The sequence below is a fragment of the Hypanus sabinus genome, chromosome 2 (genome assembly GCF_030144855.1).
Source record: "Hypanus sabinus isolate sHypSab1 chromosome 2, sHypSab1.hap1, whole genome shotgun sequence".
In the NCBI taxonomy this organism is placed as follows: Eukaryota; Metazoa; Chordata; class Chondrichthyes; order Myliobatiformes; family Dasyatidae; genus Hypanus; species Hypanus sabinus.
In genome coordinates, this window is record NC_082707.1 from 167,505,625 (window position 1) to 167,521,016 (window position 15,392).

At 37.6% G+C, this 15,392-nt stretch overlaps 3 protein-coding genes across 9 annotated transcripts in view; 1 reads left to right on the forward strand and 2 right to left on the reverse strand.

Moving 5' to 3' along the window:
* Positions 1–2,072, reverse strand: part of tecpr2 (tectonin beta-propeller repeat containing 2) — a 133,736-nt gene extending 131,664 nt beyond the window's left edge. For all 4 annotated transcript variants that reach the window (XM_059958917.1, XM_059958911.1, XM_059958909.1 and 1 more), the window contains exon 1: positions 1,925–2,072. The gene's annotated coding sequence lies outside the window, so the exon portion shown is untranslated. The remainder of the gene's footprint in view (positions 1–1,924) is intronic.
* A 1,381-nt stretch (positions 2,073–3,453) lies between these two features.
* Positions 3,454–12,164, forward strand: cinp (cyclin dependent kinase 2 interacting protein). 4 transcript variants are annotated; one of them, XM_059959015.1, is made up of 5 exons: positions 3,454–3,598; positions 6,656–6,812; positions 7,422–7,548; positions 8,517–8,646; positions 9,410–10,500. In XM_059959015.1, the coding sequence occupies exons 1-5, from the start codon at positions 3,592–3,594 to the stop codon at positions 9,610–9,612; spliced, it is 624 nt and encodes a 207-aa protein (XP_059814998.1). In that variant the 5' UTR covers positions 3,454–3,591; the 3' UTR covers positions 9,613–10,500. The 4 variants fall into 4 exon arrangements, with proteins under 4 accessions (XP_059814998.1, XP_059815004.1, XP_059814990.1 ...); XM_059959021.1 differs by having other exon boundaries at positions 3,491–3,598; positions 6,640–6,812; positions 9,410–10,510; XM_059959007.1 differs by lacking the exon at positions 3,454–3,598 and adding an exon at positions 3,781–3,960 and having other exon boundaries at positions 9,410–12,164.
* The window catches only part of znf839 (zinc finger protein 839), a 43,976-nt gene continuing 38,488 nt past the window's right edge, over positions 9,905–15,392 (reverse strand). Inside the window, exons 7-8 of the mRNA XM_059958931.1 lie at positions 14,447–14,585; positions 9,905–13,289 (exon numbers count right to left, since the gene is read on the reverse strand). Coding sequence (XP_059814914.1) covers positions 12,196–13,289; positions 14,447–14,585 — 1,233 coding nt within the window. The 3' untranslated portion in view covers positions 9,905–12,195. The remainder of the gene's footprint in view (positions 13,290–14,446; positions 14,586–15,392) is intronic.

The window sequence follows — 15,392 nt, forward strand, 5'->3', positions numbered from 1 at the left end:
ACTTCTGAGATCAAGAAAGTGGAACTGCTTTTCCACTTTAAAAACTTTCCACACACAGGTTTCCTATCATCTTTGGACATGACAGACAATCACAATAACTCCATGACAGTTCCTTCAAATTCAGGAAGTCTCTTATGTGCCAGTAGACACATCTGACAAAATTACTTTTCACTATTCTGACTTTGTTAATAGGAATTGAAAACACAGGAAATAATCAGCAGTTCAGGCAGCATTATGGTGAGAGAAACCCAGTTAATTGTTCTGCTTGATAGCCTTCCAACAGAACAGTCCTGATTAAAGGTCACCCACCCAAAACATTAAAAAGGTAGCTCAAAACAATGGCGATGTGTAAATTTATAACTTTATTTTAAAGTGTTTCCAATATGGCTTTGTATTTTAATGCTGTTGTGGATCAGAATTTTAACAAAGGTGTTAAAACAGATATAAACTCCATCAGCTTTCTACAAGGTCAAGAATTGAAACATGGTAAATTAAGCCAAAAATGATGCTACTTGAGATGTTGGAGGAATTTAGTGGGTCTCTCACCATCAGTGGATGGAAATGGACATTGACATTTCAGATCAGAATCCATCACCTGACCGAATGACCCACTGAATTGGTCCAGCACATATTGCCCCAGATTCCCCAACTAAGCATAATATCTAAATTGAACGGAGTCACAGAATACAACAGGACAAGTGTGAGAGTCTCAGACAAAGATTAGCCCAGTCTGTGACAGAACAAACCAGAGGCAAGGAGTTGCTCAAGCATCAACAGTTTTGGAAAGAAATCATGAAACATTAAATTAAATGACAAAGGGAATAGTAGCTCAAAAAAGTTTCAGAGTACAAGATTAAAGAGAAGGAAGTATATAAAGAAAGATGGGGAGAGAAGAAAATAGTGGGAATGAACAGGTGAAGAAAAAGACAGCATGTTACAGTCACTCAGAAGGCAAGTTTTCAAAGTTGAAGAACAGATTGTGATTTTCCTAAGCAATACTACTTTCTCCTGCTAGCAAATTTCTTAATAAATCCAATTTCCTTGTAACAAATATACACTTATAGGCAAAGATTTGCTGCAGTCTCAAGTAATTTCTTTGTTAGTTGAATTAGCAATCTTGAAAATAGGAAGAAGTAATTAGCACAAAAATGCCAAATTTTACGTGCTTCTCAATACAACCGCAGCTCGAACTACTTTCTGTTTTTATTTCTCGTATCGGAGGTTTGCTGCTCTTCATTTAAAATCCGTCTATAGTTCTTCCGTCCATCACCTTCTAATACAGGAACAGAAATCTACACGATTTGAATTTGTTGTTGTCTATCCTGCCCTATCTTTCAAATGGCCCATGAGCATCATCAGTAAATATTCTGGAGCCAATGCTACAGTTTCACCCAGTCACGTATACATAAACTGCAGTTCCCTTCACTATAACTCAGGACAAAGGAAACCAAAATCGAAATAAACGCTAACGACTTAATTTCAAACTTACTTAACAACATCCAACGAAGCAATCTATTCAAGTTTTGCCTAGAATATTAAGTAACATCGCACTGAAATTCATTCTAAATTTAGCAGATATTTCCCCACAATTAAACAGATTGGACATAGATATGTAATTTTTTATCTGTCTCACGAAGACACCTTCAAAAATACAACCAGAGTTAAAAAAAAAATTGAGTTTCATAAGAAACCTATGTATTAGTTAACCCACAACATCCTGGGTGTAATCTAACATTTGTTAAATAGATCATAAAATAGTTCAACCAATCACTGCCACGCAACTTAAAGCCACGGAGAAGCTCCTATACCGAACCTGCAGTAAATATTTTATCTCATTTATTCCTATGCCTCCCCTCAGTCCCCGGGCGCCTCAGGCCTAACTGAGTGGTGTACTCTTCGTATTTGCTTCACATTCAGCACTTACGATGCTCCAGTTGGACACTTCAACCCTTACACCATCTTCCACTCTTCTCCCACCTCAGCTGCCATGTTGCACCGGACATGAAAAGCCCCCTTCAGAAAGGCTCCCACCGCACACCCAAGCACCAACTCCTGCTACTCGTCACTCCCACAGCGACCCTCCACCAATCACCTCTTCACCAGCGCTCCACCAATCACAACACCACCTGTCTACGCCGTCATTCAGCCAGTCCACCAATCCTGAGTCACTGCGCTTTTCCACCAATTACGTGCAAATCCCACACTTCATCCCATTGCTACACAACACTGGAAGAACTCAGCAGGTCAGGCAGCATCCGTGAGAAAAGAGTAGCCAATGTTTCGGGCCAAGACCCTTCATCATGAATGGAGTCAAGTTAGGAAAAGGGGAAGTACATCTTGTTCTTGTACATCAGTCAATGAAAGCAAGCATGCAGGTACAGCAGGCAGTGAAGAAAGCTAATGGCATGCTGGCTTTTATAACAAGAGGAATTGAGGACAGGAGTAAAGAGGTCCTTCTGCAGCTGTACAGGGCCCTGGTGAGACCCCACCTGGAGTACTGTGTGCAGTTTTGGTCTCCAAATTTGAAGAAGGACATTCTTGCTACTGAGGGAGTTCACAAGGTTAATTCCAGGAATAGCGGGACTGTCATATGTTGAAAGATTGGAACGACTGGGCTTGAATACACTGGAAACAAGAAGGATGAGAGGGGATCTGATTGAAACATATAAGATTATTAAGGGGCAAACACGAGGAAATCTGCAGATGCTGGAAATTCAAACAACACACAAAATGCTGGTAGAACACAGCAGGCTAGGCAGCATCTATAGGGAGAAGCGATGTCGACATTTCGGTCCGAGACCCTTCGTCAAGACTAACCGAAAGGAAAGATAGTAAGAGTTTTGAAAGTAGAGGGGGAAATGCGAAATGATAGTAGTTATTAAGGGATTGGACACGCTGGAGGCAGGAAGCATGTTCCCGCTGATGGGTGAGTCCAGAACTAGAGGCCACAGTTTAAGAATAAGGGGTAGGCCATTTAGAACTGAGATGCGGAAAAACTTTTTCACCCAGAGAGTGGTGGATTTGTGGAATGCTCTGCCCCAGAAGGCAGTGGAGGCCAAGTCTCTGGATGCATTCAAGAGACAGTTAAATAGAACTCTTAAAGATAGCAGAGTCAGGGGATATGGGGAGAGGGCAGGAACGTGGTACTGATTGTGTATGATCAGCCATGATCACAGTGAATGGTGGTGCCGGCTAGAAGGGCCGAATGGCCTACTCCTGCACCTATTGTCTATTGCTGCCTGACCTGCTGAGTTCTTCCAGCGTTGTGTAGGTATTCTTTGATCCACGGCATCTGCAGTTGTATTTTTGTGTCATCCCATTCCTGTTCACCTTGCTGTATTTGTTATGTTCGCTAAACCTTGATTACATGACAAATCCGCTGGGAATCCCTCCTCTTTAGATTCGAGTGACCAGTCGAACCCACCTCCGGTAGTTCCCGCCCACCGCAAATACTTCTCCAATCTAACGCGAGCAACTTTGCTACGTCAGCCAATCAAAATAGGAAAGCCGCGGGGCTGAGTGCGTTTCGGGAGAGGCGCTGGAACGGAAGTGCCCAGTTATTGTGATCTGGTGTCTACGCGGCTTTTGAAAATGGAAGGTACGCCTTAAATGTTTTGCGCATGTATCTGTTGTACTTCCATGTGACTTTTTTTATATAAAAAATTGAACTAGGAGTTTTTGGTCCTTTGACCCTGTTCAGCTATACTAATGTAATTTCCCTGATATCCGCACATCCCGAAATTCCTTTAAGATTCTGAAAGCTTACAACTCAGTAGCCGACCTTCCACCCCTCGCTCCCACGGCACTCCAGGGTGGGGATTTCCAAAGATTCACCGCCTTCTCTGTGCAAATATTTAATTTAATGTCCTATGCCGTACTCTGAGACCGCATCCTCTTGTTTTAAATTCTTCCACGAGCGGAGACCTTCCTTCATCCAGCCGGTTGAAATCTTAGAATTTTGTAAGTTTTAGTGACTTTTTTTCGAAATTCTAAAGAATTCAGACATGAACTACGCATTTCTTTAATACTATCCTTGGCATAGATCTAATCACGCTCCACTTGCTCAAGTAATTCCTTCTAAAGGAAACCCATATTCCACGAATGTCCTCTTGTTCTAAGACATCTGTTCCCTTTCAGAATCAAGAATATTGTAATTGGCATATATTGCGAAACTTGTTGTTTTCCACAGCAGTATATTGCCGGACATAAAAGTCACTAAAACTTCAGGCCACAATGGGGGAGTGTTTGCTGCCTAATAGTAATGAGAAGGCATATCCTGGATACCGAATGCCATTAATAGTGGATACCGCAGCAAGTCCAGGTCCTCACTCAGGCAGGAGTTAATTCTAGCCTTGATCACAGTAGATTTGAGTGCCACGGGGTGATGCTCATCTGGCAGCTTGCCCTTCTTTTCTTGGTACTTTGATAATGGTTGATGCCTTTTTGAAGCTGTGAGAATCTCCAACAGCAGCAATGTCTTTGAACACTCCAGTCATTTGGTCAGATTTTCAGTACCCTTGTCAGCTTAGATTTTCAGCTTGACACCTTATTGCAGGTGCACCCTCTTGCAGGGCCTTTGAAACAGAGATCATGAGGATGTCAGTTACTGTGGAGATATGCACAGGGTTAGTATTATTCTTCCCTTCAAAGCTCTCAAAAAACATTGAGCTTATTAGGAAAAGAAGCATCACTCCCATTTGGTTTCACCTTATAGGAAGTAATGGCATGCATGCCCTACTGTAGATCTAATAGTGTCTCAAACTTTACACAGAATTGCCTTTTCACTCTCACAATGGCCTTCTGTAGGCTATACCTAACATCCTGTATGATTGTGGATCACCAGTCTTTAACTTCAAAGGCATACATTCATCTAGAGTCTCACTGAAGACAACATAAGCATATTCAGATTTGAAGATGATTCTCTGAACATGGTCCAGTTCACTGATTCAAACGAGCTATAATAATGTACCTCTCTTGAACAAACTTTTATGGTTCTCAGCCCTGGTAACGAAGTCCTCAGTGTCTGCCTATATACAAGTTTTGCCAAATCTCATAAAAGGCCACTATTTGCTTTCTTGACCCCTTGTTACTCCTACCTGTTGGCTTTTAATGACTTGTGCAAGGTCCCTTAGACTAACAGGTTTATTCAATCACACAGCTCCAGCAACCTAGGTTCAATTTGACCTCCAGTACTGCCTGAATTTATACTTATTCCATGTTTCCAGGTGCTACAATTTCCTTCCACATCTCACAAATGTGTAGTTTGGTAGGTTATTTGGCTGTGGTCAATTGTACCTATGTCTGTATCTGTGCAGTATAATCTGGCAGGGTGGGGTGGGGAGGAAGTTTAAGGGAATATGGGGACATAAACATGGAATTAGTGTAAATGTTTACATTGACTTTTGTCAGAAGAGATTGTTTTCTGTGCTCGAGTTATGATTTTCTTTTCACTAAGGTTTACAATTATTGATATAACATGGCTTTTTGCATATTAGGACATGTCTAACCAATGTTATAGTTTTTCAAGCAAGTTACCAGGCAAGTTGAAGGAAAGGTGCTGGACATTGTCTACATAGAATTTAGCAACACCTTTGACAAAGCCCCACATGGGAGGCTGGTTTAGTTACTTGGCCATTCAGGATGTAGTAAAGTGGATTCAACATTGGCTTAGCAGAAGCCAGAGACTGGTAGTAGATGGCTGCCTCCCTGACTAGTGCGCTGCAGGGATCAGTGCTGTGCCTGTTGTTGTTTGTCATCTTATATTTATGATTTAGGTAATAATATGGTAAATTTGATCAGCAAATATGTAGAAAACACCAAGTTTGGGGCATAGTGAACAGTGGGGAAGGCCATCAAAGCTTATAGGAGGATCTGGACCAGTTGGAAAAGTGGGCTGAAAAATGGAATTTAATGCAGACAACTGAGTTGTTCTTTGGGAGGACAAACCATGGTAGGTTGTACACGGTGAACAGTCGATCACTGAGGAGTGCGGTAGAACAGGGATCTGGGAATAAAAATAGGATTTGTAAAGAGCTTTTGACACATTGGCCTTCATAAACCAAAATGTTGAGTGCAGTAGATGGAATATTATTTTGAAGCTGTACAAGACATTGGTGAGGCCTAATCTGAAATATTGTGTGCAGTTCCCGCTAGTTGGTTGGCGCAGGTTTTCAGAGCCTTACCAGGTATTCCATTGGGATCTTCTGCCTTGCAAGGATTCACTCTCTTTAAAGATAGTCTAACATTGGCCTCTGAGATGGATATCACAGGGTCATCAGGTGCAGCCGGGATCTTCACAGCTGTAGTTGTGTTCTCCCTTTCGAAGCATGCACAGCTTCAGTTCTGAAATCTAAACTATCCCCACTTCTGTCCAACAGATCATTCAGCTTTCTCAGCTCTAAGATTGAGCTCTACTAAATTCTCCTCTCTTACTCTTCAGACTTGTCCTGGCATTTCCATGTGATACCATGTGAAATTTTGCTTGAAAATACTCCTTGTAAACTTGATGCACTAAAGGTGCCAAATGTGTGCAAATTGTTACACATATGAACATATCTAATATATTAATGGCAGCTCTTAAGATTCTATTTGGCACTGTGTAGAATTTTTTTTAAGTTACATTTCTTTTCTTAAAAAAAGACATGTCTTAATTTAGGTTTAATGACTCCAAGAAAACCAGACTTGAGTAACAGTTCCAGAAAGATAAAGGACAATGCTGCGGATTGGCATAACCTCATACTGAAATGGGAAACTTACAACAATGAAGGATTCTCACTCGCAAATAAAATTGTTAACATTAAACTGAACCACAAGTAAGTATTTTTGCACATTTTACATATTGAAATATTACTTTAACTTTTTAATAAAAACATTTTTACTCAGCAGTGATATGGAAAAATTATTTATCACCTCCTGCCTTGCATTTCCACAATATACAGGTTAAACTATTATACCTTAAAATCATTAATATTGCTTTATAATATTCTTTAGAAAATAAGTTTACAAAGAGTCTGAATATTATGTTTTGAATGTTTCTAAACTAAGACATTTTGTCCTGGAGCAAATCTGATTTGCAATTTACAAGCAAAGAAATATGAACATTCACAAGTTTCATCGTTCTGTTCAGAATAGAGATAATACATTATTAATAATACACTGAAAGAACTCAGTAGTTAACTTATGATTTGATAAGTGTGAATCAGTAACATTAATTTTTGAATCTAAAACATCTTTTGTAAATTTGGACAGATTATTAAATCCCAAACTTTTTTTGCCAGTGAGGCTTACCATTAACCAAGGGGTCTGTTTGGGAACCCCTGGTCTAAATGGCCTTTACTATTCATGTGTATCAATTAGAACATTACATCCTAGTGTTGTCTTTAGCCAATGATACTGACATTCTCCATTGTTTACTTCTTTAGGAGTGGTGAAACCAGACAGGAAATATCTGATGATGATTTTACTGCTCATCATGAAAAGGCTACTTTGGAATACAATAAAGAACTTGAGGAACATTGCACTGAATTACTTTATTTCCTTGACAAAATGGTATGAATTTGAATGCACTATGAAAACAAATTCTATATTAGTAAAAATAGTACTGAAGTACATTAATGTACTTTAAGCAAATTAATGTTTCCTGTATTAGCGGAACCTTGTAGCTGAAAATTAGATTACAGTATTGCATTGTCAAATTTTATTTTCCCTCCAGTTTTCCATGATACTCAGAAAGAGCATGTAGTTTTACCTTCAGCTTGAGGGAGGAAATTTGTAACACCTTTCTGTATAACTAATAAGAGCAGCAGCTTCATTGGTGTATAGCCAGTCTGTGCTTCTTGCATGACTGTTTTAACACCAAGGACTAATGAATTGTGACAGCTACAAATAAATCAGCATTACTCTAATGGAAGATCTTTGATTTGAAATAGTATCTGGTTCTTTCTCTACAGCTGTACCCTACTATTATACTAAATACTATTTCAAGCATTTTCTATTTTTAATTATGGATTTACATTGCATTGTAAAATGACAAGGGTGACTATGGTGACTCTTAATCCCAGGCACAAAGTGGAGATCAAGTTAGAAGGATTTTCAGTGATTTCTGAAGATGGTTTAGCTCTGTTGAAACTTCCTTTAAAGGGCCATTGTCTTACTTGGTACATGGCAAAGTTACACTCATGTATCCTTGAAGAACAAATATACTTATGAAAGCCAATGCAGTATTCTCTTGCTTCTTGCCTATGAGTAATATATCTATTAACTTGATTTTCCAAAACAAACCTCTTAAATTTAGAACTATTGGAAAAATAAATTTACCATAGAATTTGATTAATTAAAGCAATTCAAAGCTTCTTCTATGCTAGTCACAAATTTCATCAGTAAGGGTTGAATTTGCTTCAGCTACTATATTTGCTTAGCTATCTAGCTGATGAGTATTTACAGTTAGGATAGTGTTGCCTTAACAGAATTGGAGTAAAATGCATGTTCACATTCAATCTTTACTTACTCTTTTTCAGAATAAATTGGTATTGAAGATGGAAAAGCTTTGTGCTACTATGAAAGGAATAAATGATCTTGACACTTATCACTATGGTGAAACAGGAAGATCAATACCTCTATTTCACACATGGCCCACAAAATATTTCTGTAAGGATAACTTGTCACAAATTTTTTTCTATAATTAGCATTCTTAACATTAATAATAAAATCTAGGGTTTCATTAGTACTTTGGTAAAATAGAATTGCAAACTACTTGCAACTAAATTGCAAGCTACTGATGGATGGGTATTTTGCAATTCTAAAACTAATTACAGGAATCCATACTATTGTTTTTTTGTGGTTACGTTAGAGTAAAAAAAATACTAATTTCAAATGAGGCTTACTTGAAAACAGGATAATACACTTCAGTTGGTGAACACCCATTTTTGCTTTGTATAAATACTTAAGTGCTTTAAAATTACTCACTTGATTCTTTCTTGCCCCCTGCAGTTTTGTAGCGTGGCTCCTTAGGATCTGATGCCTTCAAATAACTTGACACATTTATTTTCTATACCCAGTCAATGATAACTTACATACCAGATAGCGGGGAAGGTGGCAAACAAATCACAATTTAACCTAAATTTCACCTTCTCTCTTAACGATCATACCTACAGTTTTCCATTAATTACACCTGCTATAATTACCAATCCACCTGTCCAGAGCCCAGGTATAGTACAGCAAATAGCAGAGTTTTGTGTTCAGTTTCTAATGTCCTTAGCTGACTAGAAAAAATACTTCATAGCTGAACAACTTTTGATCAATGGTAAGAAAATCTTCATCAATTTAATCTTTTACATTTCAATTACAAATATGAAGTCTTGCTGCTGTAAGTTAATGACTTTTTTTGATATTTAACCACTTTCTGTTTCAGATATAATCTCTGCTGAGTTACTGGAGATGTACAAAAAAGAACTGCAGCTAAAGAGTATAATTGTTCAAGAGATCGCCCACACTAATAGCTGTGATCTTATGATGGTTCAGCTATCTTCTTGGCTGTACCAGCCTTACATAGAAGAAAGGGCCAGATTCCTTATTGAAAGTATGCTGCTGGAAACAGGACACAGAGCTCTATAACATAATTGAAAATTATTACAAAATAATTGTCATAAACAAACCACCTATTTATAGAATTTTGTAACTTTGAATTTAATAAACATGTTTGTTTATTAAAATTAGCTTATCACAACTAAACACCTACCAAGGCTTACCCAAGATTGTTTAGCTAAACTTTTGAAGACTGGTTAGTGCATGAGTAAATATGAACTCCATGTGGCAAGAATTACAGTACTAGGTTTCACTCTTTGATGAAATTTTGTATACTGTAAAAGGTAGAATTCAGTAGACAATGAGTATGACAAACGACAAAGAAAATATATTTATTTATTTCTTTTTTTAAGAAACTCTTGAAATACTTGTGCTGAAAAATAATTTTGTTCAAATTATTAAACAATGGTCCTGAAAGGTTGTTAATGATTTGTCTTGCACTCAAGCGATGGAAAAACAAAGAGCAAAACTGCAAAATAAAAGTGGCTTTTTAAAAAAAAAATCTGTTCCATATATTGCTAATATTTAACGGAGCTTGATGGTGGCTTTATAGGTTTATCATCCTATTAAAGGCAGCTTTTCAAAAATATAGACCCATGTTGCCAAAAAAAACCCACATGGTCTACATAAAATTCTACAGCAAATATTTATAACAGTTTAACAATGGTGCATAATACAGTGTACAAACCAAACTTTGGCCTGTTACAAAGCTGATCCTTGACAGAGAGCAGTTCCATTTTGTAATAACCTTAAAAATATCAAATATTTTAAGTGAAAGATGATTTAACTCAATCCTTTTATGAAATTATCAGATGACTGTAACCATCATCCAATTACTTGACATTTAATCATCCCAAATTAAGGCAACAAAACTGTCTGTCAAGATTACAATGTACTGATAAGTCAAAGACATTACAAAATACTTTGTATATTATAATTAAAAATAGAAAATAAATTCCATTTTCTGCTATTTTCAATCTTTAAATAGTTTCATTATTTACAATAGTCAAATTACAAGCCTTTGATAAAGATTTGTTATATACTAACAAAACTAGAAACTACTAACATGCACAACGGCTTTAATACATATTTAATTAACAGCCTACCATGGGTAATAAGCACTATATACATAGCATAGCAATGTAACTTTCCCATTTTCACATTCTTGCAAACTTATACAAAAAACAGCATGTTTCACATTAGATGCAAGATTCAAATCAGAATTTGGGGAGGGGAAGGATATGTCTACTAGGCATAATTGAAAACATGCTGCACAAGGGAAGTGACTCATTTAAAATTTCATAACTAAGGCTGAATGAACGGTTAATTTTAATTACAGTTCTCAAAATTTAAATTTAGGTGATAACTAATGTTACTCCAGTACTCCTGCTTGCAACTTAGCCATCTCATAAATTCTGATCCTCAATTTAAGCTTTTGGATATAACACTGTAAACACAATGACTGAAGATGCTCGTTGGCAACTACAAAAAGATGGCAACAACGTCAGGAGCAGAGGAGAAACGTAAATGACTGAAATACAAAACAATTGTCCCAAGAAGAGTTTAGTTTAAAGCAGCAAGGTCCATATATTTGCAATGTGTTTGGAACTGAAGATGCAGTGAAACAGAAGCACTCAATATATACAAATACATAGCCCAAAAATGTGTTGATGCCACACAGTTTTCGTAACCCATGTGGTTCAGAATTAATATTCAGCAATTTATTCTATTTAGCAGCTTATCCAATCAGTAAATGTTCATGATAAAAGCACTGTGTTCTCCACTGCTTGAAGTCTAATTTCCTAAGTGATCAAATTAGGTGGTTAAAATTCTATGCCAGTAAAACATTTAGTGGAGAAAAAACCGTATCCTCCTAGTACTTAGAACAGTCATCAAGACTAATTTAAATAAATTTGGTGTTTTAAATCAGAAAACACCAAAAAACATACAGGCTTTTTGCAAATTTAAAGATTTAAATCATTTACAAGCGATCTAAACAAATTTTGTTTACTGCATAATATGCGTGTTCCCTGTCATGAGATGAGCGACAAAGATTAAACTTAAAATTTTAGCAAAAATTTCACTTTTCCAATGTAACAGATTTATATTTATTATAACCTTTACATGGGAGTACAATTGATCTTTTAAAGGCAGTTTCAAAAAAGGCAGTAGAACATATACAAATGCTATTTTGGCTAAATAAGTATATTGAATAAGCAATAAGGAGTCAAAGATACAAAGAAAGCTTTCAATTTCAGTGCAGCAACATCACATTTTCCGGACAACTGCAGTCAAGGGTATGTTCCAGAAAACAATAAATAAAATTGGATTTATTTTATGAAATTAACTTGTGTACCTTGCCATGCACATTGCAACATGGAGGGTAACCACTCTCAAAACCTTCTACTCAGTTTTGTACAAGACTCGTTAACTCATGGGACAATAAAGTTTAACACAAAAATACATTAATAAATGTTCATCAGAACATAAGGTCTCTAGTTTCTTTTACAAAAATGAACAGCTTTATTTTTGTACTGTATCAGTTCACAGAACACGTAAAAACCTCCTTTTAGTTATTTTTGCTTTTCTAATCAGAAGGTCAGGGCATTCAAGTTATTGTTCCACTTCAGTTTGTGTCTGTGGGACTAACAAGCCTTCACTTTGCCCTTCAGAATCCATTGCCAAAAGTGCTTCAACAGTTTCAAAGGGAACACCATCAGGTGTTCGTATGTGCATTGTAGTACCATCAGCATTAGTTACTATAACAATGCCTTCAGATGTCTGTGACACAACAGCTGTTCCTTCATGTGACACAATTAGACCCTCAGAAGTTTGAATGAAGATCTGCTCGTGTCCCTCGGCCAATAGCTCTTGACCCTCAACAGGCAATTGGAATTCTAATGCTCCATCTTCTGTCACTGTACTTTCTATAATATCTTCTGAACTTTCATGATTTCTTTGATCTACATTCGGTTCTTCAAAGTGACCTATTATTTTACTTTGATTTGCTACTTGCAACCCATTCATCTCTTCAGAGGACACCTGACTATTGAGAACTTCTTGAGGGGAAATTTCAGCTTCAAAAGTCTGTTCAGTCTGGTGATGTTGCCTGTGACAAACTTGACCTATGGGCTCCACATCTTGAGAGAGAGCCTTCTCTAGCTGCTGCATTTGGTCTGCTATGTCAGAATCATTGAGTTGCTCACTTTGTTCCTGATTGCCAAGTGGATCCTGGCTGTTGATAGTATGGTGCAATTCCTGAACAGAGTTGCCTGCTTCGGAATCTTTTTGGCTGACCTTAGCCATGCCTGAAAGTAGTGAATTCTGATTGGTCATTTCATCCTCAGTGGGAGTTAATTCAGCATTGTTCAACTGCTCGGAAATATTTTGACTGGACAACTGTTCTTGAACCAATTCCTCTGCTGTAAGATCTGTGTCCATACTTAAGAAATCTCCTCCCTGAATAGTATTATTAAGGACTTCATTGTGGGTTTCCAACAGGGGAAGTTGAGAATTTGACAGGTTTACTTGAGTTACCTGGTAACACAATTCCTCAGAAGTAGACTGTTCCATGGAACTGGAACTTTTAATATCCGCAGAAAGCAACACTCCATCAGTATGGTTATCCACCTCCTGAACTGCCGTTGATCCATACTCTGTATGTGGATCACAAGTATTCAGGGCGGGGCTTTCAACTTCTTTCTTGTCTAAAGGAGAAAACACTAGTTTTAAATACAACAGCTAAATAAAACAAACCAATAATGTAGCATGCATACACCACTACCAAGAAATTTGTCCAAATCATTTAAGTAGGAAATTATAATTTCAACTGCCTTGTTCACTACACACACCCATAAATAATCTTGTTCACCTACATCAGCAAAAGCATTTTTAATTGGACTGTAAAATGCAGGCATCAGAAATTGCACAAAACTAATTTTCCTTTATTTAATAATGGCTATAGAATTTCACTTAAAACTATTTTCTGAAAGAACAAGCTTATTTTCCTCTCTTAGTTTGGGACCTTTTTTCATAAGCAGACTATTTCTAAGAAGCAACTTAGACAGGATAGATTATAAAAATCATCTTTTTGGAAAATGCACCACAGCTAATCTAAACATGTTTGGGTCCCAAGTGCAAACAGTGTGTTATCTCAATCAGTTCCTAGTGTATCATAAGTCCCCAGGTGTGGGTCTTTTTTTTTGTATCAAATTATATTCTTATCAGAGCTGTCAAAAAGATATCAGAATGCATTAGTGTTTGCTTCTGAAGGAGGAATGAAATTGTAAAGTGTTGGTATTTTGATCTGCATCTAATCTGACCTGGAAGCAGTCAATAGTGATGATGATGCAAAAAATGAAGATGTGCGTGATGCAGAACTAAAATTCTTTTTGCTCTGTTCATAATTTGGAAATTTAAAAAGCTGTTATGCTTTATTCAGGCTTTTTATTTAATTTTAGTTAGACATACAGCTCAGAAAAAGGCCCTACCAGCCCTTTGAGCTGCATGCAACAACCCCTATTCAACCCTGACCTAATCATGGGACAACTTACAATGACCAATTAACCTACCTAGTATGTCTTTGAACTGTGGGAGGAAGCCAAAGGACCTGGAGAAAGCCCAAGCATTCCATGGGGATATAGATTCCCTAGAGGCCTCTGGAATTGAACTTCAACACCCCAAGCCATAATAACATCACGCTAACATGGCAGCCCTCTGAGCCCAAGTGCTTAAAACACAAATTTATGCAAAAGATCTCTGCTGCACGTGGTTTCACTAACAGCACATTCATATCCAGACCTTCTAAATAAAGCTGAAATCTTAACATATTACAGAGAATTCAAAATTAACTTATATAATATACCTGTTGCATTACTTAAGCTTTGTAAATGTCCTTCACCAGTTATTTCTATTCCATTTTGGTTCAAGTTACTTTCAGTTCCTGCTATCGAATCATCAATTTTCATTCGTTTTGATAAAGGGGATAATACTTCAAAGTCTTGCTGAAAAAGCAAATGGATTATTTTAAAAATCTCTAATCAGAAGTTTCTAAGCACATTTCTCAAGGATTATCATAAAAAGGATTGAACATAGAAACATAGAAAACCTACATCACAATACAGGCCTTTCGACCCACAAAGCTATACCGAACATGTCCTTACCTGAGAAATTACCTAGGGTTACCCATAGCCCTCTATTTTCCCGAGCTCTATATACCTGTCCAGAAGTCTCTTAAAAGACCCTAACGTATCCACCTCCACCACCATCACCAGCAGCCCATTCCACGCACTCACCACTCTGCGTAAAAAAACTTGCCCCTGATATCTCCTCTTGTACCTACTTCTAAGCACCTTAAAACTGTACCCTCTCATGCTATTCATTTCAGCCCTGCGAAAAAGCCTCTGACTATCCACACAATCAATGCTTCTCATCATTTCATGTACCTTTATCCTCTCATCCTCCATCACTCCAAGCAAAAAAGGCCAAATTCACTCAACCTATTCTCATAAGGCATGCTCCCCAATCCAGGCAACATCCTTGGAGATCTCCTCTGCACTCTTTCTATGGTTTCCATGTCCTTCCTATAGAGAGGTGACCAGAACTGAGCAGAGTACTCCAAGTGGGGTCTGACCAGCATCCTATATAGCTGCAACATTACCTCTTGGCTCCTAAACTCAACCCCATGATTGATGACAGCCAATGTACCGTATACTTTCTTAGCCACAGAGTCAATCCGTAGAGCAGCCTTGAGTGTCCTAGGGACTCGGACACCAAGATCCCTCTGATCCTCTACACTGGTATTTGACCTA

Bases quoted from the DNA above. Each gene is read 5' to 3' on its own strand.
- cinp (XM_059959007.1), top strand. From the start codon at position 3,870: ATGCCGTACTCTGAGACCGCATCCTCTTGTTTTAAATTCTTCCACGAG. The intron at 3,961-6,655 runs GTAAGTTTTAGT...GTCTTAATTTAG, and splicing joins GGTTGAAATCTTAGAATTTT to GTTTAATGACTCCAAGAAAA. The intron at 8,647-9,409 runs GTAAGGATAACT...TTTCTGTTTCAG, and splicing joins ATGGCCCACAAAATATTTCT to ATATAATCTCTGCTGAGTTA.